Raw genomic sequence first — 24,667 nt, forward strand, 5'->3', positions numbered from 1 at the left:
AGTTTGTTCCTCTCTAAAAAAAATAATGATATCAAGGTAGCTGTAAACCAATCATCAGGTACTGTGCTGTACAGGGTAATTTTAAATTAAGAATGTATGTGACCATAGAAGATTAAGTAAAACCTTAACCATAGGATTGGGAGGTAACTGAAATATATTTTCTTTTTGTACCTTTGTTTCACTGTTAGAAGTTTGACTCGGGGATGTTGTAAAGCTTTGCAGCAGTGTAGACAAAACAGGATGTTATCACCCACAGATCAACTATCTTTGAGTGGCAGCATTCACTTTTTGCAAAGACTGCAAAGAGGAAGTATTATAAGAAATAGGAATCTGAGCTGGGGGAATAATTACATATTTCTGCCCGCACCCACAGTTATCTTGGAAGACCTTTCACCTCCAAGGGCTGAAAGACCTTTCTGGTGTATTAGGGCTGGGGCCATGTGCATGGGAGGAGGAGAACGGCTGAGACAGGTCACAGAGCCTGAAGTGTGAGCTGCCAGCAGGTCTGGCTGCTCCTGCTGCTCTCACAAGGGCCATGAAACAGCGAGGATGCTGAGTGGTGCTGGGTGGGACCATCTCCTGCAGCAAAGCTGCTGCCTCACATGCAGGAGGAAAAGCAGAAGGCCCCAAAGGTGGAGGGAGAAAATGAGCTATCCTGGCAACTCATGCTGCTCAAGCGCTGGTCTGTGGGGTAGCAAAGTGTGCTTTTATATGCCTGCCTGCCTTGCCTGTGCCTGCTGTCACACTGGGTTTTCCATTAATTTTTTTGGCTGCCTTTGATCATTGTTATTGGTGTGGCATTTTGTCCCCTATTAAGTTCCTGGTAAAATGCCTGTTGTTCTCAGTACAACTGGATTTGGTCACTAAAAACACTTTAGAAGTCACTGCATTCATGTCAAAGATTGACAGACATGAAACTGAAATGAATTATGGCAATATCTGTGGTATTTTTTGCACATGTGAATGACTTTAAAATCTCATTCCCCATCATCCTTACAGAAAATGCTGATACCTGTGTTTGGCTAACTTCTAGGCTGTAGTCACATCATAGTATTCCCTCTTTACATGCCTAATTCTTCATGTCGTTTGTGGATGATAAAATCCAGAATACATTTCTATCACTCTCCTCTTTCCTGCTGCCTGGAGATACTATTGAACCTTCATTCACTTATGGAGTTGTCCAAACTGATTAGCGCTGGCCAAAGTAATCCCCGGGTCCTCCTAGTTACTTGACAAAAGGAGCATGACTGACTTCAGGCTACTGTCTAGAAGGAGTATAGTAAACACTCGTGATTTCAAATAGGAAATAGGTAATAGGAATGTATTCCACCAAAGTGTCATTTCATAGCAGCTTGTTTAGCTGGGCATTCACTGGGCCAGTGCATCAGTACTGGGAGTGCACAAATAAGCTCTCCTATGCAGCTGAAGATGAGAACCAGAATCCTGAAAATATCCCAGAAAAGTTTGCCTGTTATATGGAGTGAGAGGTACTTGCCAATTTTTAATCATCGAGCTTAGTGACTGGCATGATAACATTTTTCTGTCAGGAAAATTATTTACAGGGAGTTGGAAAGTCTGTAAGGAGATCAGGAGGCTGGCTCAGTGACAAACTTAGAGTATGCCTTTCAGTGAACCCAGTCTCTCAGGTACCTGCTTGGTGGTCAACTGGGAACATGGAGTATGTCCTAAGAGCAATCACCTTTCAGTGTACAAAATTACCTTGTAATTATGAAATAAGTGCAAAGTTAGGGAGGACTCTGCTTTGAGTCTAAGCTTGGCTGTGGGACATGATAGAAGGTGTATAGTGGGCTGATACAGTGCTCGATTCTGGTTTTGCATCAGACACTTGCCAATGTTGCTGGTGAATAGTAGGGGGGAAATCTGAAAAATCCCTAAACCAAATGATAAAATAGAGTATTAGTTTCATGTTTCTGCTGCCAGAGAGTCATGCAATCCATGGAGTACCACACAAGGTCTAAAATGTTGAGAGAGGAATTCCAAATATGATTTTTAGTATCCAGATAATCTCTGAATCTAAACTCTAATAAACCTTTTCACCAAAATGAGATGTTAATTAGTCAACACTATATTCAGACTCTTTTGTTTAAAAAACCATTTACTTCTGCAGAAAGGCACCCAAAACCTGTACTATTTGTGCTACTCTGTTTCTGTGGAAACCGCGTGTTGGACTGGAATAGGAAAAACAGCAGGGAGAGAAGGAGAGGTGAAGTGTTTTTGGCTGAAGTCCCATTGGCCAGTCACAGTTTCAGCTTGGGTAGGTCAGACAAGCAAACCCTAAAGTCCAGACAGTTCTCTTCTCTCTTCCCCTTAACTTGTGGCAAGGGAGGAGTCTGGTTCAACAGACACCATTCAAAAAGTGGTTGCTTAAACAATTTAGCAATTTATCTCCCCCCCCCCCCCCCCCCGATTTTTACTGATATTTACAGATTTTTTTATGCAAGAATTGTAGTCAATCACTAATGTTAGTCAATAGTTACCTAAAGTGATAGAGCAAGGTTTGCTCTGAAATGAGCCTTCCATTGACAGACATGTTGCACGGTCGCTGGTCTTCTGAAAAGCACCATTGTATTCTTGAAAGGATGCTCTCCTCCTCCAAGACTGAAAAGATGCCTTTTTATCATTCTGGAGCTTTCAAAGAATGCATGTTTTTGATGACTTGCTATGAAAGACAGACAGCCTTGACTAATAAACTCAGCTCTTTATTTTCTGTTCCCTGATAACTGTTTCACTGACAGTCATAATACTTTCTCCTAGAGTAAGACACCTTTCTTCAAAATAATATCTAAATTAAGAAAATAATATATTGTGAATTTTTTCTGTTGTTAATCAATATTTACCTGCTACCTGTAGGTGTGGGTCAGGGTAAAAATTCTAACATGACACAATTGTGATTGATGGCCTTGTTCTGTAGAAGGTGGTGGTGGGGTCTGTTTCTACCACATACACACAAAAAATGGCAGGACTGTCATTGCAGTCTGAGGCTCCAGGTTGGAGAGCCTGGGCATTCTTCTGTCTAACCTCAGTACACACGTGCTGCCACGAAAGACCAAATGGAAATATCTGGCATGTAACATTGTGTCCAAAGTTCAGTAGAGAATTCTGAATTACTGCAGGAAAAGAGGAAGGTACAGAAAAAGCAGCTTGCAAGAATGGAGATTACAGGGAAAAAGTAACGAAGAAAATGACATTATCTTTTAAAATTCAGGTATAAGTGTGTGCAGATGTGAGAATTTCAGAAATATTTCCTACATGTAGGAGGTAAAGGGAAGGGCCAAACTCATAGGGACAGTAGCTGTGCATGTTCAGGCCTCTGCATGGAGCAATGAATACCTACTTCTTGCTCTGCTGCTGCTTCAGCATCTTCATAAAATATTAAAATCTCTTCAAGTCTCTCTCTAATCTCTATGCATGGGAGTTAGTTAGCAGTCAAACATGAAGAGAGTTAACTGGAACAATTCAGGGAACCCTGCAGCCCTTTCCCTTTGTATGCCTGTAGTGTGTTGCGCTGTGCATGAAAGAAGCAGGAGGGAAAATGAGAAAAAAGCAGAAAAACAGGCAGATGGTATCAGGCACTGGTGCTGCCTTCATTCTTTCGTGTATTAGAGTTTTCATAAACTACAACTGAGTTGTATCAACCTAACTTGATTTGTAATATTTGATTTGTAAACCATTCTACATTTTAGAAAACTGTTTATCGTTTACAGTTGGCAGGTCTGATTACACTCCTCTTTAGGTTATTCAGGCTTTCAGTTTGACAGCTTAAGAAATATTTGTTTGTTGAAGTGCTTATTGCTGTTCACCCATTTGTAATGAATAGGAAGTTCAGGCCACACAAAGACATTACTGATAGTCAGAACACGCCAGAAACACAATACACTGAAGCAACACTCCATTAACTCAAGTTAGGTAGTGCAGAAAAGTGATCACATTTATATCAATATATGCTTTAGGAGACAAATTAGCCTTTTATTCACTGTAATCCATAAAATTCATCAGGCACAAAACAGAAGGCATTAATCAGCAGCTATTTGGCTCTACACTCCTCCCTACAATAGGGTCTGAAACTGCCCTTTACAAACTGAGAAAGTGTGAAAAGCTCTCTCCAGTGCAGTATGAAAGTCCCATTTGAAAATCATGATAGCCATGCTAAGTAAACAGCCTTCACAGAAACGATGTGGCTCACTGCTGCGGCTCACTGCTGCACTGCAACATCACACAGCAGCCATAGGTGGCCGGTTTCTACACAGTGACTTTCCTATGCACAACACACTCCTCTGTGGTTAGACTGTTCTTTGCATAGGTCCGTTAACTTTCTGTGCCACTGTTAGTCATCACTGGTCTACAAATAATAATTCCACTTCTCTTCTTGGTGTTAGTTTTCCTGCTACAGAAATACGGTTGAGGAAAGAGTGGCAATTACAACATGGATTATCTTGTACAAATGCATTGTATTTCCAATACTTTCTTGCTGACAGCCATATAGTCTAATAAACCACAAAAGCTCATTTCCGCATCTTGAAGCATCCCTCTACACAGCTGTTCAATCACATACTCATTTAGTATACACTCAGAAGAGATGCCTTCAAAACAAGTCCATAGTAAGTGTATTTCTACCATAATATTTCTACAAAATGCGTTTATGTAGCATGTGGGCAGCAGCTGCATCCTCTAGCAGCATACAGTATTTGCCATTGATATGATACTTGAGAAAAAATGCCCTACAACACACTGCAGACAGATTTTTAGAAGGATTCTGCTCCAGGTAAATTGAGGAAAACTGAATTGGCTCCAGGTAGTTCAAGGTAACTAGCTCACAGTGCTGTACCCAAGTTAAAAGAATATAGGTTCAGGATTTTTCATAACTTTTACAAAAACTGCAGACATGACAAAGGCAAGTCACATGAATACCACCATGCCCAATAACTGCTTATTGATAATGGCATGTTCAGTTTTTCTCAGCAAGACTTGCCATATAAATACACACGTAACAAGCAGGCAGCCTGACTGACTGCATGGCTGCAACTGAAAACAGTGTGCCTTAAAGTTGCAGCTCAGACTAACAAACCCATGGTTTGCTTTAAAGAGCAAGATGCCAAACTCTGATTTTCTATTGTAAGAATAGAGAGTTCACATAACTGACATAGAGACAGCTGTACTTTCTGAGCTAAGAATACCCACAAAAGATCTGTATTTATTTGACTTCAAATATATTTGAGACATACTGTTAAAAATGTGAACGGAATACAGACATTGGGAAGAATGCAGTTCAACTAATCCACAAAAGAATAAGTGCAAAGATCTGAACTTGGTGCAAATGAGAAAGTATTATCTTAGAATCATAATTCTGCAATTTCTCTTGCATCCCTCAATCAGAATCAAGGTGTAAGATTCAATGCCCATTTTAAAACTTCTGTTACTTATAAATCACAATATGTTCATTAGCTGAAGATAAATGTGGCAACAATTGAACCAATTTCTGATCACTCAACTTATCAAATTTGTAAAGCCAGAACTCTCTGATTTGCAAATCGTGTTTTCTCAACTTTGAAAAAGATATGGAAATCCCAAAACAGTGTCCAAATGACACAATCATTTATACCAATCTCTTCTAATTTTAAATATTGATTCAAGTCCAGACTAGAAAAGGTTCTTCAATGAGAGAGTGGTCAGTCACTGGAACAGGTTCCCCAGGGAAGTGGTCACTGCACCAACCTTATCAGAGTTCAAGGAGCTCTTAGTCATATGGTTTAGTTTTAGGTAGTCCTGCAAGGAGCAGGGAGTTGGACTTGGTGATCCTTATGGGTCCCTTCCAAACTTGAGATATTCTATAATTCTAAGTTCTACAGTTACATTTTAAAGAAAAGATGTAGAAACTCCAGCCAGAAGTCCCGTTTTCAAACAACTTTGGCAATTAAGATGCAGGTAGGTTCCATTAAAAAGTACTAAGAAGTGACACCACTACTTTGTCTCATGAGTAATAAAACCAATGAAGGTAGTTTTTTGATAAATTTGTATCCTGTGTTCCCTACATCTTTCCACCATGAGGCCATCAAAATATTCTCCCGGTCTTTCTCTTTGTCTCCTGCACTTCCTTCCAATACCCTCAGCTCCCTTCTAGAACTCAAATGCCTCCCCCCACCCTGTAATATTTCTAGTTCATTTGTACATTGTTCTAGATGCTACCTTTGCCCTCTGCTTGCCCTTTTCCAGCTTGTTGACTGGATTGCAGGAGGATAATAGGTTGAGTCACTGGTGAGGATGCAGCAACTCCTGCCAAATAGAGTAGAAGGCTCCTGAGTTCTCCTTCCCTTGCTGTCAATGGAGACAATAATAGTGTCTATCCTTAGTATACTCATAGTAACTTTGAGACTTCTAACCTTCTGCCACCTTCATTTGAAACTGGACAATGAAAAAAAAAATCAGATGTGGACCAACCCTTCATAAAACATTATTTTCTTAGAAAATATGCTAAGAAAATATTAATACAAATCCCATAAAAAATTAAAACATGAGCAAAGTAGCAATTAAAATAGCTTTAGGGATGATTCACTTAGATATTTTAATTAGAGTATTAGATTGCTTGCACTCAGTACAAATAAATAATTTTCCACTTCAGAAAAAAAAGCTTATCATTTAGAAAGAGGTTAAATGAGTTATGAGATGAATAAGTTATTTAGAGTTAAAACTTTAAGAACCTAACTAAAAAATTCTGACATTTGCAAATGTTGTGGTGCTAGCATTTCTTGGCATTTTAAAATGACTGTGTTGCGAGCTGTATTTTTGTTTATATTCAACACTTTTGGCCCTACAGAAGGATGATTTTCCAATTTAATTAAATACTGCTTGAATAAAAAACTGTCTGTGGTTAACTGAGTGTCTGGTCTTCATGAATAGATGTCTTTGTTTTATTGCTTAGAAAGCAAACAGAAATGCAACATGATAACAAACATGAAACTTTTGAGATAGCTGTTTTGCAAAGTTTTCAGACATTGCAAACAGAAATTGAGAATTAGGGTACCACGACCTCATTAATTAAATTAAACCTTCCTTAAAGGATGCATGTAGTAAAAATAGAGATGTTTTTAAATTCTAAGTGCTTAAATATACAGGGTGAATTGTTGCTATATACAAATAGACATTATTCCTTCAGCCAGAGGTCAAGCCTCAAAACCCCCCACAGAAGTAGATCTTAAGAAACAGGAAATTAATAATATGCTACTTTAAGAAAAACAGGGAAAGAATCTGAAATATCTATGCTCTTTCACTTTCTGCCGGGGAGGCATGATTAAGCAGTGATTAAATTCAGAAAAAAAGAATTTTTATTCACACAGTATTCAACAAACTCATTATTAATCTAAAACGGTCTAAACTTTCTCAAGACCTGTCTAAACTGCAGAAGTGTTGTGCTGTGCAATATACCCTGACCCTGGTCCCTTAGTTCCTCCAGACTGGACACCAGATCAGAGCGCCGTACAGCTGCTTTCTGGCCTTGTGCCCAATTCTTATTCCACCCATCAAAACCAGGTGGCAGAGAGGGTTGAGTGTCGCTGGATTTCATGTCAATGTAAGGCTGAGAAATAGCTGGGGATTCTGGGTCCTGAATTTCAGATTGACTCAGTGGTCTACTGGCCAATGAGACTGCAATTTATTGCTATATGACAGACAGATCCTGTGTAACTACAGCTTGTGTTAACAAATTTAAGATAACTTTAACCAGTTAGCCTGTGTTTATCCAGCAGTGTAGCCTGCTAATTTTCTAGGTCACTAATTCATTAATTCAATAATTTAGTGTTAGAGTAACCACAGGTCACCAATAACAGGCTGCTGCTGTAGTACCCAAGCTGGCTCATTGAAAGCTAACACTGACCTTCTTATGCAAGTTGCACCTGTATCTGTCTGCAGTGGGTGTTTAAAAAAATTTCAGGAAGGCATGCTTGATCCTGACAGCAAAAAAGTAAAATGACTAGGCTATGATGAAAAGCTGAATCATTTCATCTGAAAGAGAGGAAAAGTTAAGACTTACACAAGGCCACTGATGTCCAAAAATAGGACAGGAGAGGAAACATGGCTTGTACTTTTATACCTTGTGATCTCTTCCTGAAAAAGTCGTATTAGGAAACGTTCTTTAAGTCCTCTGAGTTTAGTCTTATCTGCATAGGTAAGGGGATAAATTAAAGTCATATTCTGCTTACTTGGTATCCATCCTACCTATTTTGCTATGTGAATATGCATTATGGCATGTGCACTGTGATATTATTCTGGGGGCCTGCACAGTTCAATGTAACTTCTATTTTTGTCTGTCTACTTATTCATTTTCCATTTACCTCTGGAGTATGAGGGACCATACAGCAGTTTAAGTCCCTGTTTTCACATGACTTTCTTAATTTCTGTACAGCTATTTCATTCAAGCAATGCAAAAAGAGACTCTCTGGGACAGCTGTGTCCAGCATGTTGTGTTCCAGCATGTTGTGAGCTGGCTGGAGACTTGCACAACCTTCCAGTGGTCCTCTGGGGTGACCACAGCAAAGAAGATAATTCTGCATGGCACACTCTTACAGATGATTACTTTTTGTAAGTTTAAGGAGGAAAGGATCAAGCAGGGAGTAATTCAATGCCAGAAAAAGAAAAATCTACTGGCACCTTCACAATGAACAGCTTTTGAGGCAGAACAGTTTGTCTCAGATTTTAGATTGGGGCAAAAAGGGCTGTACTGTAGGAAATTCCTGCAGCAGAGGTAGTGAACTGGTAACCTAGATATGGAGCAGACCTCAAAAACAATCAAATGGACAGAGACCATGGATTTATTAAAGGACAGGCTCACGCAGAAACAGAACTGATGACAGAGCCACCACATAAAAGGTCTGTTCTTTGTTACGGATAGAATTAAAGCATCACCACAGTACAACCTATGCAGGTATTAGGGTGGGGGACAGCATGGTGTGACCCTTCCTTTGATCAGGGGCAGAAGTTGCATCACTCCCCTGTCTCCTTTTTCCCCTTGGGCCCCTAATTCTAGTGGGTATGTGCACATATGTTCCAATATAAATTCCAACTGAGGAAAATTTACCTATGCAATTAACAATTTGCTCTAGCCATGGTTTAACTGGTAACTATTAAACTTATTCAAAACTGGGATTAGAGGCTTAACAAGAACCAAATGCCTATCTTTTTAACTATACCTACTGAATTCTGTGAGTGTAATACAGGTACTAGCATTAAAGCACTGTTCCAGAGAGTGTCCATGATTAAGTCCCACTTGTATTAAGTGAAGAAATAATTTTGTGCTTGCAGTGTTTGGTCTCCTGTCACTTTTAGTTCACAGTTTGCAGCCAAAAAGATAAGAATCAGATTTATTTTTAGCTATCCTTGGCATCCTAATTCAGTATCCTTTTAATGTTCAACTGTATAATTTCCCTGTTCCTGCTTGATGAGTCTTACAAATGATTGAAACATGAGAAAATCACAGTGGTCGGTGAAATTGCTGGAGAGCGCTAACTTCCTGATTCTGTTCTACAGCTTATTGGCTCTCTCCATTCGGTGGTTTGCTAATTGGTCACCAGATTATAATAGTCTTCTTCCAAATGCCAGGAAAAATTCCAATCTGGGACCTCCAACTGATTAATATATTCTCAAGGCACCGCTGTTTGAAACCATAACTGGTAAACATCCCTTTTATCTGACAGTCCCAGTCCCTCAGCGAGGGCCTCCTAATCATCACAATTTCTGTGTAAGTGCATTAATATGAAATACTATAGGCTCTGTAGACTGGCAGCATGGGATATAACTGTTTCTAAACAGAAAAGAGAGATGACATGAAAGCACAGTAAGCACATAAAATATTAATTTAAGGCTTAGTATGATACAAAGTGTTACAGCGGTGATACTTTTTTTTTCCCTTTTCTTCTCTCTGTGAGCAAAATCAGATGCATATTTGGTGAAAAGAACCCTGATCCAGCAAAGATTTTAAACCCCAAAAAAACCCAAAAACAAAACAACAAAGATTCAAGGATAACCTGCTGCAAGTAAGCCTTAGACACAGGCCTAATGTGCATCTTGAGTTCTACTGAAAAAGGAGCTGGGAAGAAGGAAAACATGTTTGACAAAAATTTAGAGAACAACTGGAAAGTCAGAATACACAAGTTACAAAACCAAGTATAGTTTCTCGAGTTGCTTTTTCCCCTCATGTCCAATAAGCTGCAGCCCCCACATCTTTACCAGGATGTAAGTGATGTACAGGGAAAACATATTTCACATCATCAGGTTCTTCAGCTGTCTAAGCAATTCCAGATTTTAAAGGGTAATAGCAAACCATAAACTCCTGAAATGGAAGACCACCTGGACAGATGTACTTCTTTTACATGAAGTCCAGGCTGGCTCTAGAGAAAAGGAGAACAGTACGCTGGCAATGCAGATTTCCATCACAATTTAGATTATTGTTAATTTCACTGCAAATAAGATTTTTGCATATTTTTCTTATTTGCAGGTAGATTGCCAGTACTACTTCATACGGTACTTAGTCTGTAACAGAATTCTTGATCTTGAACTATGTATTATTTTGGGGAAAGAAAGAAGAGACAGGGAGCCTTATTCAAAGTTTTGAACAGGACAGACAAAGATCCTATAACCAGAACAATGTTGGATAAATTGGTATGTGGACAAAACCATCAACAGCATCACATTTCCGTGTGGTTTTCAACTACAATTCAAAGGAAGAGACAGAAAAAGCACACGCTGTCTCCTGGATTTTCAGTGCTAAGAGGCATGCTGTGAGGTGTATGCGCTGGATCTAGTTGTGTACTGAGTTCATGGTATCATTTCTTGCTTCTGTCCCCATAGAAAAGGTACAGTGCATTCAGAAATGGTACAGCTCATTGTTCCATTGAATGCAAATAGTGCCAAGCATATTGGCAAACAAATAGATTTGGACGTATCCTACCATCAACTAATTGGATGTGCATTCTATTACCATTTTGCAATTGGTTCTTGCCATTCTGCTTTTTCTGCTGTTTTCTGCAACTGTGTTCTTACTTAAAGAATAATACATAAATTAGGACAGAGAAGATTTCAGGAAATGGACTTACATGCCAATTGTAACTAGCGTTTGAAGGGAATAAAAGCCCTTATTTTCAAAACAGGTTAAAGTCAGGTATCTGGGCAAAGAAGAAATCATTGTCCTACATTGGATTTCTTCCTGACTAGGAATTGAAATAGCTGTAATCCTTTAGTTTTGTGCTTAATCGCTCTCTGTATCAGGGCAGCCCAGCTAGTAAAGTACCGAGTGCTCTGGAAGGTGGGTAAAAATCTTGATACTTAGAAGTTACTGTAAATAGATGGACATAATTGTGTGAATGCAGTTTTACAGTGTAGCGATTTTAAAGGCCTGCCTTCAGTAAATACTGCAATGAAGACGTACTCTTTGGTGACAATATTTACATTCTTAATGTTTATTACATTTTGCAGCTCTGAAGGCAAAAGCATGTGAATATTTCCTACCACAGCCATTTGTGTTACTACAATGAATAGCAAAGTGGGTGTAAAACATGATTAAATCAAAACCAAAGATTCAGCCCAATGAATTAATTTCTAAGAAACGATGCACAAGGCCAAAGAGCAATGGATTAATTGTCTGTGCTTTGAATGAACATAGCTGACTGTTTACAATATTTTCACTGTTATTTGATGTCATGCATCTGATAGTAGGAGCACAGGGAATTTCATGGGCCTAGAGGTGGATAATCAGTCTTTGTTCAGTTCTTTGAAAGTAACAAAGTTCATTTATGAGTGTTCTTTGTGAAGGCTGGAAAGAATTGCTGGTTCGCTAACAAGTCGAGTCAGTTCTGCTTTTTTTTAATGATTAGCTGTAACATTTTCTGCTTTTAAAAAATTCATTTTGTTGTTTTACATGGTATTCATATGGTATAGACATATCCAGATAGAATGAAAATGAATGGCTAGTTCACACGTTATGAACCAGGCTGGTAATGCCTATGACTATTGAAGCTGTCTGACATTTCACTTTGTAAGATCCAGTTACTGTTAACTTCGTAAAATTTTAATCATATGGGATGAAATATCCCATGCTGAGTAATGAAATAATTCATACTTTTTAAAGAATGTTGTTTTGGTCATATTAAAAGAATCCTGAGATACTTCTTGGAAATGCCCCTTTAGCACGGTAGCTCCTTGGATCCAGTATGTAGTCAAGACTAATTAAGCAAAAGTGGCACCGTTCTGTGCCTTAATGGTAAACAATAGTGTATGATAACTGTAGCTGCTAATGCATGTTGTCTGTGTAACTGAGCCATTGTTTACCAACTTGTTACTTCCTACAAAACAGGATGAGCTTACTCTGCTGTGAAGATGAAGTTCTTGAACTGTACCCAGACAAACCAGTTTGGCCAGTGCTTTTTTACTGGCCATTCCACCAACAGAAGTTTATTTCAGAATGCATTGTAACCAGAAAGTTTGTAAAGGAACACTGGTCCTTGCTGAGATGCTGTAGGGTAATGGCTGTTAATTTCCCAGAAAGGTGTTGGCGAGGGCGTTGTAGCGATGTCACACTGAAGGATGTGTGAAAAAAGGACATCTGGGGCACTACTGACATAACATGGCATCATCCTACTAGTCAGCTGGTGTCTGATTTTTCTGAAGGCTGTGAAAACATCTTGTATCAAGTAAAAGTACAGAGGAGGTTATGGACAAGAAAAAGGCTTTATTCTTCAAGAGAAAATTAGTCAATTGCTTCCTCTTACATTAAGCTTGAGCTTACAGTTTGTCCCTTGTTGTTTTCATTGTGACTATTGTTTGTGCAGTCCAAGCCAAGAGAAAAGGAAACTGGGTAAGCCCTGCATCTGATTTCTAATGCATTCTCATCTCATTGGTTGGCAATCCCTACCTTCAAGTAGGAAGCTGAGGTTTCATAGAAAGAGGCCTTAATATTAAAGATGTGCCTTTGCAATCCCTGTGGAAATCTTCTCAGATTTGGCCAAATTATGAGACTTTGTAAAACAGTATTTTGCACATGTTGGATAGAGACATGTATGAGTTTAATACTTAAGTCTCAAAATATTCCACGCTCACTTAGCAGATAAATCTCTCACACACATGACCAGACTGCATAGCTGCCATTCAGAGAGAAATTGTAGGCATGAGTCCAAACCACTGCTGCATCACTGCTGAAGAACTTTCCCTATAATTGCTTGTGTTGTGTTTGATGAGGAAACAGAGTAGTCACTAATTGTTCCGTGATCCTCTCTTCCCTTGCTGACCTTTAATCAGCATGAAGGAAGAAGTCATCCAATTTAAATAGAGAAAAAAAAGGCAATAGATTGGAACAAGGAGATGAGGGAGGTTGAGATGAGAAGGGCAAGCTGGGTAAAGAGCTGGAAAGCACAAAAAAGGGGGCTAATGAAGAAATTTAAGACAAGGACCCAGGAAACTGGAGGAAGTTTAACTGAAGGGGTGTTTGGGAACCTGCTGGAAGTAATGGGAAAAGGTAGAATGACTCATTCTGGAAATGTAGGTACTTCAACACTGGAAGAAATATTATCATAGAGATATTGCCACAGCCTGTTTTAATCCTATTTCAGATCTAAGTCATGTCAGTTCATGCCCTATTTTAGACTATCTACAATACATATCTGGGTTGATGCAGCTATTTCTAGGCATAGGTAACTCTCTAATCTCATGTCAAATTAGTGTTAAAGTGGTCTGCTTTGTCCTTTATATTTTTCTTCTTTTATTAGTAATCCCAATTAACTTGATAAACAAGAATTCTCTACCAATATTAAGTCTGTGCAACTGGCATATACTCTACCATTTTACAGATGAAGAAAATGAGTCAGGTGAGTCACGTAATTTGCTTTAGGAAGAGCACAGTGAATCAGTGAATGAGCCAGCCATCTAAATTCAGGAATTTCTGACCTCCTGTTTTTTCTGGAAATCCCAACTCATGCTTCCTGCTATTTTTTCTCATTACACTTCTGAGATAACAAGCCTACTTTTCTTGTTTAATGTGTGCATTGCTCTTATTAATGTTAACTGGTTATACTCAAGCAGTGATGAGCCAACAGTCCTCCTGACTTTAAAAGCAAGCCCATCTTATTAGTTACTGTTGCTTAATACTTCCTATGTGTAAGTTTGTTGTCTGTGTTGCTCAAAACCAAGCTGAGAATTGTCCTCTTTGCTTTGTTTACATACTAGAAGGGGGGAAAAAAAGCACGTTATTAGTCAGAAAATTCTTTAAGTGAACAAGAGATGGACAGACTCATTGTTTGTATGCCTACACAAGTGTATCATGCTTAAAGAAAGGCAGAATGGGGGTGGGAACTGAAGGAACAAGAGACGACCATGAAAGGCGAGAGGATGAGAAGGCTGGACTTGCATATTAATGAGAATGCTCCTTTAATTGGGAATTTCCTTTCACTACTTTGTTCTTTTTCCTTTTTCCACCACCTTTTTTTTTTTTCCCTTCCTCTGCCTTATGTGTTATTTTTCATTTGTTCCATTCTGTGCAAGAGCAGCACGAAGTTGGCTCATATCCTGATTTCTGAGAAACTGCAGTTCAGAGAGCACGCTACCACACACTGGGAGAAGCAGTGCTGAAAGGAACTGGTACAGAAATCAGGGCAAAAGCTTCTAACATCCCTCTGCTGAAGGAAGAATTTTGAATTATTCTCAGAAAGATGACAATATCATGTTTACAGGGTTGCTGCTAGGTAACTTCTTATTCTGTACAAATGTATTGCATTCACGTCTGAAAAGTTAATGTCTTCTTGCGTAAGTGGAATATTTCAAAGCTAGGTGAAAAGGAAACAAACCAAACATACGTGGGGTGTCAAAGGCCTGGTCTAAAGTATATTATAAACAGGTAAAAATATAATTCCATAATTTGATATTTTCTCCTTCTTCTCCCCTGCTGTTGTCCCTCCTTTCTGGGTAAGCCACATCACCTAAATCTCATCACGCTCTTCCCTAGAGGGAATGAGCTCTATGGTAATCCTTGTAATAAAACAGACACCTGTTCCTAGGATTGTGTTCAAAGAGAGACAGCCAGAAACAGATACATTCTGACCCAGACCACAGTTCTTTATTTATGTTGTATGCTGATTTTACAAATGCCTTCTTTTGCTATTTAGTCTGCCTTCGCTCGTCTTATCAGTAATTTTGAAAAAACGCAGTTACACACAATAAGACATATATTGAAATAAGAATGGAGAATTTCATTGAAATGAATGGATTCAAATAAACATAATCCAGGGTAGATCCATTCTTAACAACAACATGCCTTGAATTATTTCTGTAATTTTTTAAATTTTCATTTACTGTTTATGTTCTCAGGAAGGGAATTACACTCTCAAGAGTCTGAGAAATAAGGTGTTGGTTTTTTTTTTTTTTCTTTTCTGAAATACATCTATCCCCTACTGACCTTAATTTACTCTCCAGTTAGTTAACCGTACATGGTAATCCTCTATACACACATAGAGAGAGAGTCTCAGTGATTTTTTTGCATGAACATCCTCTGAATGGCTCTTCAGTGGGGGTGGGGTGGGGAGGAAACAACAAAACCCAGGAAGAATTCAGTCCCAAAATATGTGCCCATTAGAATGGAAAAAAATTGTGTAGCATACACCCACCTGGTTCTAACATAATTCCTTCTCTGTACGCTAGCAGATTGTTCCCTTGCCCTGATTATGTTGCTGACATTATGCTCGTGAGAGAAATTCCTTTCCGACTCCAGATTTGACAAATTTATAATCCTCTTGATGTAAGCAAAGCTCACTGTACTTATCTAAGATCCAATTGTCCAATCAGTTCTACATATAGACCTCCTACTGAAGTAAACAGAATTGCACGTAAGTAGCTGAAAAGATGGCTGGGATCCTGATACGGTTTCTGCTCTATAGCCATAGCTACAAGGTTAACTTTAAGCCAGCCCCGGACAAACAAAAAAACCAGTCTCACCATTTTCACCATCATCAGCAGCTTGTTTCAACAATTCTCTGTATAGGCACAAGTATTCATGCAGGAACACAATTGAACCAATGAAGTTAAAATTAGCCTGGAAACAAAGGGTAAATATATAATCTTCTTTTAAACATTTAACTATTATTTTCATGCATCTAAACTTTCTCAGCAGAAAACCTTCAAAATTTCGGTACAGCATTCTGATGCCCGACCTATCACAATGAACTATCACTAAAAGACTAACCACAACAAGGGAGACGTGTAACATATCAACATTGCACGTTACCCCAGTAGTAGTTTACACTGGAAATGTTTTTTTCGGTAATCTTTTATGATGGAGGCTGGGACACAGAAAATGTTGTGATTTAGAAACGCAGCTGCGGTGCCTCATGAGAGCTGTAGTTCAGGAACTTCATGGTCCTATTGTTTTCTGTTCACCAGGCTCTCTAGTCAGACAAAAAAGTATTATACATTGTGGTACCTCCTCTTTGAGTCTAGCTTTATATTTCTGTTCCTGTCCAACTCCTAAGCTGAACTAACCATAACTAGGGATTCAATTTTCTGTCTAGTTGAAATCTCAGTGATCCAATTGCTTAAGATCCGTGATTACTGCTAGTTCCCTTCACTCTCATAATACCTTAATCACAGCTGGTTTTAGATCTTCATCCTTATGGATTCTTTGTCATTTAGGGAGGCAGTTCTGCCTCAAAGTTTAATGAATGTCCCCCATTACCTTTCAGTTACTATGCCTTTGAACTCCAGTCCCATGTGAAGATAAGCCAGACAGGCCCACACTCATACTGGAGTTTTTTATATGACCCAGATGATCTTCTGCACCAGGTGTAAGTTACAGATGACACAAAATTTCAGTCATAATGCTGTCAAAAATTGAGCCACACTATGCACAGCACAAGCAAGACGTAACACTTTTCAACTGGCCTAGTAATGGCCAAATCCCCATAAGTGTCTGGTATCATGGGTGACAAGATGTCATCGTCAGGATAAAAACAGTTGCCAAGGGTTGTCCATCATGACAATCAAATAACTTAGAATCAGAATTAAGGAAATCTGATCTCGCTGGATTTGTGTCATGAGGTTAATCGGTTCTGGCACGTAACCCCACACAGGTCTTGGGACAAGCTAAAGCTGATCTCGCCCCGGCTGCTGCCAAGGAGGCAGGTCGCCTCCTCCGCCCCAGCCGCTTCTCTCCTTCCACTCTTCTCTCAGCTCCCAGCACTTCGCGGCCACAGCGTGGATCCCCTCGCTCCTGGGAGCACAAGCCCAGACGCCGGGGGAGGGAAGCGGTGTTTAGCAAAACCAGTTCCCAGTTGGTTCGACGACCTGACGAAGCCCACCTCGGCGGCAGCCCCCTAACAGATACGGACCTGTGAAAAGGGCGGCGGCCGGTCAGAGGGCAAAGCCGCCCGCTCCGCCAGCGGCACAACTCGGCGCTGAGGGCGGCCCCGCGCTCAGGTGCGCTCCCGCCGCGCCCGCGCCGCCACCTGCCGCCGCCCCGCCCCCGCCTTTCCGGCCGCGGCCCCGCCGGCAGGGCCGCGCCTGCGCACTTGGCGGCGGCGGCGGCGCGGGGCGGGCGCGGGGGAGCCGCTGCTGCCGGCCGGTGCCCGGTCGCGACTGGCGGCGGCGGGGCCGGGGCAGCCGGGGAGCTGCGGAGCTGCGGGCCCGCCGAGGAGCGTGCGGTGCGGGGCGATGAACTCGCGCAAAGGTACGGTACGGTATGGTGCGGTGCGGTGCCGTGTCGTGCCGTGCCGTGCCGTGCCGTGCCGGGCGGCGGGGCGGGAGCGGGGGGGCTGCGCGGCCGCCGCTCACGCCGGCTGTTCTCTTCTCCCCGGCAGTGCTGGCCCTGCAGGCCCGCAGGCGGCGGCCCAAGCAGTCCGCGGCGGCCGGCAGGAGGGATAAGCACCCGCCGCCCCACAAAAAGTGAGTACGGGGACCTGCCGGGACGGAGCCTCTTCCCCCGCGACAGCTCCGTTGTCCGTCCCTCCCTCGCGCTTTCCTCTCTCGCCGCCTCGGTAACGTCTGTCAGGGCAGTCCCGCGGCCCGGCCTCTCTGCCCCCGCGCAGTCCCCAGGGAGCTCCCGCCGCCGCCCATTCGCGCCGGGGCCGGGCCCTCCCATGGGGGGCTGTCGCCGCGTCCCCCCGGGACCGTCCCCAGCCCTGGCCCCGGGCTCAGCCCCGTGCCGCAGGGCCTCCCCGTGCCGCACGGGCCGGCCTTCCTCCTCCCTCCCCTGTGGAAGCCCGCGCCGGGCACTCCAGCCTCGCCCGGGGGTCGCTGCGGCCCCTCGTCTCTGAGAAACAAACCCCCGATCGTCGGGGATCGGCGCAGACTTGGTCTTCGCAGCCGTCGTGTCCTTTTTGAATCGCCCTCCAGTTCTCTCATCTGCACGGTCTCCTTTCTCTCCTTGTGCTCTCCGTTCTGAGGTTTCTTTCTGGCAGCATCGTCCCATCTATAGGCAGTCCTTTTCCCGTCCTGCTGACAGCCCGATAGATCCATCCTGCTGCCTCTTGCTCGGTGCCGTCATAGTATTTTCCGTTCCCAGATATGTCTAATTGCCAGCATTGCCTATACCAGTATTTTTTTGTTGTTATTTAAATCTCTCTTGGTCTTGCAGAAATGGACAGAAGTCATAGTCTGTTTCCCCCCCTTCTGCTAACCCTTCATGTTCTTGTCACTGTCCAGTTCATCTTTTCTTGTTCTTACAATACCTGTTTTCACTGAACCTTGTAGGAACATTCTTCCATCTCTATAGTGTTCCCACTTTACTCTCTCCTAGGATAATGTGGCTTTGGATTCCTCCCTATTTTATTTTTTCTCTTCATAGGATTATGTGTATTTTGTTCAGTGAGACTTTTACTGTATTTTGTTCAGTGAGACTGTATTGGTGACTCATTAAGTCACCAATAGACTGTTGTCTTTGTTTTTGTTGCTTGGGGATCCAGTCTACCTGCTTTGTTCTGACAGGGAAACATATGTCCTGATGTTCCTCATCCTCCTCTCCTTCTAGTTGGCCAGTCTTTAGAACTGGGAAGCAGGGTATGGTGGATGGATGGATACATATGTGATGGGGTAAAGATGTTGCTGTGTGCTATGGCAAATGATTCAAGGGGCAAGGTCTTTTTCTTTATGATTTTTATAGAAAGAAGTGATAATACATCCCTGACCCTGGAGGTTGTTTGTTTGGTTGGTTGTTTTTTTTTTTCAGTTATGATGAATGGGCTGCTTTTTTCCCCTTTGAGATGGGTAAAAATAATGTAGGATGAAATGCTGGTGTAGTGGTTGTCAGGCTTTGACAGCTAACTTGTTCACATCCTGTTCTGCTACTGTTGTTTCCTCCAGCATTGTATGAAAGCTGCATTATGCTTTCAGTTGTGTGAATTTGGAGTTACTGCAATGGAAACAAATTTTATGTGCAAGATACGCAGTCTGATTGGATTGGTTCTCTTGTTTCCAAAAACCTCTTGGAAGGTTAGTTTGTAATATTACATGGATTTGTTTTGCCAACTTTGAAAACAGAAATAGGTTAAATCTTATTGTAACTAGCTTCAGAATTGTTTTTGTAGCTTTCAGTTAAGTCTTAACCACAAGGTTATTAATAAACTTCTGTTCTACTTAAATGATGGTGTTTAATACACTTCTTAGTGGGGATGCCTTGAGATGCCTTGCTGAATGAGTTTGTCAAAAGTTTGCTTTTCTCAGATACTTAGTAAGTGCGGAACTGGTACTTTTTTCATGTTTGCTGAAGAAACTGGCTACTGTTAAGTCAGGGTGCACAGTCAGTAGCTGGCCATTTGCCATACTGAGTCGGCATTTCCAGATGCAATGGCCCAATCCATTCAGTTGCCTCGGGAAACAGTGGTTTTGCTGCGGTTGACAACAGAGCCATCATTTCTTTTCTGCTATGTATGTTTTCTTTTCAAACCACTTCTATGCTATGGAGACCTCCTACTCTGTTTTATGCTTCTTTATGAAAGGGCAACTCCTTTCAAGTTTTTAAGTCCCCTTGCATATGGCTAAATAGTTTAGGCCCCCAAAGTAAAGCCTGCGTTGGACATTATTTCAGAAGACAATCTCAACAAAAGTACCTCTTCTGTCCTGTTCCTAGCCTTGCTTTTAAATTCAACTGCTACAGCGTGTACAGCATATAGTGTGTTAGAGCTGTACAGTATCTGTGATACACATCAAATGCACAGTAGCTGCAAATGAAAATGTTGATTTGAGGGGTGGAAATTCTATACTGTAAGTTCCCTCTGGTGAACTTGTTCACTACGTGAAAATTGTGACTTGGTTTTGAATCCAAAGCTGGGGTTTTTTTCAACTGTGGTTCTTAGGAAGAGTATTCTCTGCTGGGTCATAGCTTTGTGGAGCAACTTCCATTGTTGCTGGTAACAATGTGCTTTAAAGGAACTGCAGGATTCCTCTTCTAGAATTGGCTAGGAGAGTTATATCACATTGTAGCTTACTTGTAGGCTTTTGTTTGAAGAGTATTAAGATGATGACACAAGAAGAAGAAAAAATTACAGTGCTCTTTAGTGCTGAATAGCTTTTTGTCTGTTAGGACCTTAATTGCCATAGAAGGCTGTGAGTGCAGTCCTGTAACTGCTCAGTGTTGACCCCTAAAGTAAATGATGAGAACTGGTGGAGGTAAATCCCTATTTTTTTTATGTAATAGGGTGGATAAATAAGAAAGTAGAAGTTAAGTTTCTCTGAAGAGAAAGCACTTTGTCTTGAATCAAGACTGTATCTAAAGTTGCATGTGATAATAAAATCTACTTGGTATGGGCTTACTTTGAATTCAGTCATCCAGGCTATGGAAAAAGAATAATATTTCACTATTTTAAGATAACAGATAGAACTTGGTTTTAGTTATAATAGATGAATGATGCACTGTGTACAAACTGCTTATGTATTTTTTTGAGTAGGACAAAAGATTAATCAAAGTGGTTAATTCAGGTCCTCTGGGAATTATTTCTCCTTGAAATGGAGATCTGCATTGAGAGAGGTCTGTGAAATAGCATTTTCAACAGATGCCCAAGTCTGTTCAGAGATAAACTTGCTTAAAGATAGACAAGCCTGTTTACTGTTCTTTACTTAGCAATAACAGAACCCAGTTATGTAAGATGGCCTCAGGTATGTCTGCCTGTCGCATTCAGCAGAATGGTAGGCTCTCCTTTATATTTGGACTAGTACTGGCTTCAACTGGAACAAACTTCCGTCTTGCATATTTTTTTTGCTTGACTTTATTTCTAAATGAATGTGACAAAACCCAAGTGAATACCCAATCAGAGATCTGTCATCTTTAACACATTCACTATAAATTTTTATCTAAAGGATAGAGTTTTGTATGTAAAAAAAATCCAGATGATGATGTGTGGATGTACAGAGAGACGATTTAAGTGTGTTGAATACTTCAATACAAATGCATAAATCCAGATATCAAGAATGACTTTTCAAAATTCATTTTTCTTGCAGAGTAGGTTTTTTGGTTTTGTCTTTAAGCAATACTTTAGAACAGGTGATAGAGACCATGTGATAACCGCTTTATAGTGGTGAAGAGTATGCATGTTAGATAACATGGGAAGTGCCAGAATTCTGTACTGTGCACTTCCAGGTGACTAACTTCTTGGACCTACAGGTATTGTACAGGAATCAAGGTTTTGGACATACAACAATACTGTGGAATCTTAAATTTCTGAAAATCATTCACTGCTTTTGTTTCTCTACCACAGCGTTTTTCAGTGTCTTTCAGTAACTCTTTGAGGAGAATAAAAATACCTATCTTGCACAGTGTTACAGTTGCTTTCATTAGCTTAATTTATTTTTTGTTTGCAGAAGTTTTGCAAACCTTCCCCAAGCGTTTTCACTAGCTTTTCTGCAAGAGTGAGAGGGTGAGGATGGAAGTGTACATATGTGAAATCTGTAAAATGTGGGGTTTTTTTGACCACCAGTGGTCTGAGGCCACAGTATGTGGATATCCTAGAGTGAATATATATCCTAGAGTGGGTCGGCTTAGGAAGTCCACTCAGTGTTATTTTGGATATTTACTCAAAATGTGATGTTGTTGGGAATTGCTATTCTTGCCTTCTTTCTTAATAGCCTTTCATCTTTTTGATAAAAATATTTTAATTGGAGCTTTACCTTCCTATTTCTGTCAGATTTTAAGATTTCATTAAGTATTTCAGGGCTGTAACTTTCTATCTTGGTTGTTTGCTCACTTAGTGTATTTAGGCTTCAGGTGCTTAACACTGTACCTTCTTAAAGAGTGTAATATACAGAAAGATTCAGCTGAAAGAAACAAAGTTGATTTTAGTCGTCTAGGTATAATACTAATAACTCTTTTGTAAAGAAGTAAATGCACTGGGATTACAGAAATTTAATATAAAAAACGTATTGTGACATATTTAATCTGGAATGCCTGAGTCAGTCCAATGTTCACCTTTGTAATGTGGTAATAAAACACATATCAAAGACTTTTTGTGGGATCCAATGGAATCTAGAGTAAATTTGTAAACTAGCACATTTATCACAAAGTGTGCTCATCTTCCTGTTTTGTACTCTGTCGTGTAGTAGGAAAACATCCTGCAGCTGTAACAAACTTAATTTCTGAAATGGAAATGGCTCCAGAATTTCTAATAGTCTGTAGAGATCTACCTGCAGATTTGTATGATGAGACTAGTTATTGTCATTTTAAGTGTCAGGACATCTGTTATCAATTATCTCATCACATAAATTTGCCAAGATTCACGCCTTTTTCACAGAACGGCCTAGATTGGAAGTGAGTGCGAAAGATCATCCAGTCCAGCCTTCTGTGGGAAAGGGAGCCTAGATGAGATTGTCCAGCAACTTGTCCATCCATGCCTTGAAAACCTCCAGTGTGTGGACTCCACCATGTCCCTGGGGATCTTGCTGTAGTGAATGATTGTTCTCACTACAAAAAAATTCTTTCCTGTATCAAGATGAAACCTATCGCAGTGCAATTTGTACCTGTTGCCCCTTGTCCTTTCTGTGTGGGTCCTTGTGAAAAGAGAGACTCATCCTCTTTGTAGCCACCCTTTAAGTATTGGAATATTGTGATGAAGTCCCCCCCAGCCTTATTTTCTCCAGGGAGAAGAGGCCTCATTCCTTCAGTCTTTCCTCAGAGGGTTCTCCAGCCCTTTGATCATCTTCATGGCTCTCCTTTGGACCCTCTCCAGTCTGTCCATGTATTGTGGGGACCAAAACTGGACACGGTATTCCAGGTGTGACCTGAGAAGTGCCGAGTAGAGTGGAATGATTACATCTCTACCTCTGCTAGTAATGCCCCTGCAGATGCAGCCCAGGATTGGATTTGCCTTCATTGCAACAGTGTAGTGCTGACTTGTGTTCGGCTTTGTTGTCTACCAGGACCCCCAGGTCCCTGTCAGCAAGGCTGGTCCCCAGCCACGCACATCCCAGCCTGTACTGGACTCCTTGGTTATGTCTGGTTTTGAACAGGCAATGAATAGAGATGCCATCTTGGGACTGTAATTTCATCTGTAATAGTTTTATTTGATGCAATAACATTGTTTTTACTATAATGGTGGTTTTATTAAGGAAAATACCCTGGTTTGGCACAGTTATGTTAAACAAGAATGCCTTAGTGGGGGAGGGAAAATGCAGTCGTATTTCATGTTTCAGATCATAGTGAGATGAGCTTTTGGGTTGTAATGTTCGTGATGTTCTACAGTGCATTTTTATATTTTTTTTTAACTCATTTACTGTAACTACAGAGTAGGATGGTAATAAATTTTGTGGATAAGGCCTGGACATGGATTTTTGAAATATAAAGATCTCTTTCTTTTGTTCTCAAGGTGATGACAGACTGTAGAAGCTATTGAATTTCCTTTATTTTTTAAACTACAATTTAAAGATGTATATGACAATCTTTACTGAATAAATAAGAGTGTCAGGTTGTAAAATAAATGTAATTTGGTTTGACAAAAACTTTGGTTTGATAGAGACAAGGCTTTTGTATTTAAAACCCGATTTTTGTTTTCAATTCTGTTCATGTTTTTCAAGATTGCAATCTTTAAGGGTTGTCTTCCTTTCACCAAGACAGCTAGTGGCAAAGGTGAACTACTTCTGCATTAACTAGTGAACTGTAGGGCAGTAGTGGAAACTGCATGTGCTTCTTGTAAGCATACTTGTACTTCAAGTGAATACACTGCTGATCTGTTTGTCTTCCTAGTGTCTGTAGGAAAAGAGTAAATCTATACCGCTACTGAAAATCCATTTTCATTTGGTCTCTGACTGTGATTGCGTAAGACAATAAGGTTTAGATAGTAAGCCTTATCTATCTTCCTTTTCCTGTCTTCTCGTGTGAAAATGCTACTAATTTGCTACAATGCACACAAATATATGTACACACATATTTATACATAATAATGTAAATAGAAGGGTAACAATTATTTTAATTCTTATTTAAAGGAAGCCTGGATCTAGGTATGGATAAGGAAGACTAGAAAATTAATGTCCAGGAAATTACAAAAGTGTTTCAGTGCTTCCTCAAATGTGTTTGTTATGCTTAATCAAAATAATAATTTTGTATTGTGACAGCTAAGTTGTTCTTAAAAGCAGCATCTATTAGGTAGTTGCTGTGCCCATGGGTATTTGCTGAATGGATTCTGTTCACTGATCAATATGATAT

General features: G+C 40.5%; 1 protein-coding gene across 4 annotated transcripts in view; it reads left to right on the plus strand.

Annotated features, from left to right (window-relative positions):
• Positions 1–17,564: 17,564 nt before the first annotated feature.
• The window catches only part of SRPK2 (SRSF protein kinase 2), a 148,429-nt gene continuing 141,326 nt past the window's right edge, over positions 17,565–24,667 (plus strand). For 3 of the 4 annotated variants that reach the window (XM_074827832.1, XM_074827835.1, XM_074827836.1), the window contains exons 1-2: positions 17,565–17,710; positions 17,841–17,925. In XM_074827832.1, coding sequence (XP_074683933.1) covers positions 17,695–17,710; positions 17,841–17,925 — 101 coding nt within the window. In that variant the 5' untranslated portion in view covers positions 17,565–17,694. The remainder of the gene's footprint in view (positions 17,711–17,840; positions 17,926–24,667) is intronic. The other variant, XM_074827834.1, reaches the window with a different exon arrangement.

This window comes from Strix aluco, chromosome 5, assembly GCF_031877795.1.
Source record: "Strix aluco isolate bStrAlu1 chromosome 5, bStrAlu1.hap1, whole genome shotgun sequence".
In the NCBI taxonomy this organism is placed as follows: domain Eukaryota; kingdom Metazoa; phylum Chordata; class Aves; order Strigiformes; family Strigidae; genus Strix; species Strix aluco.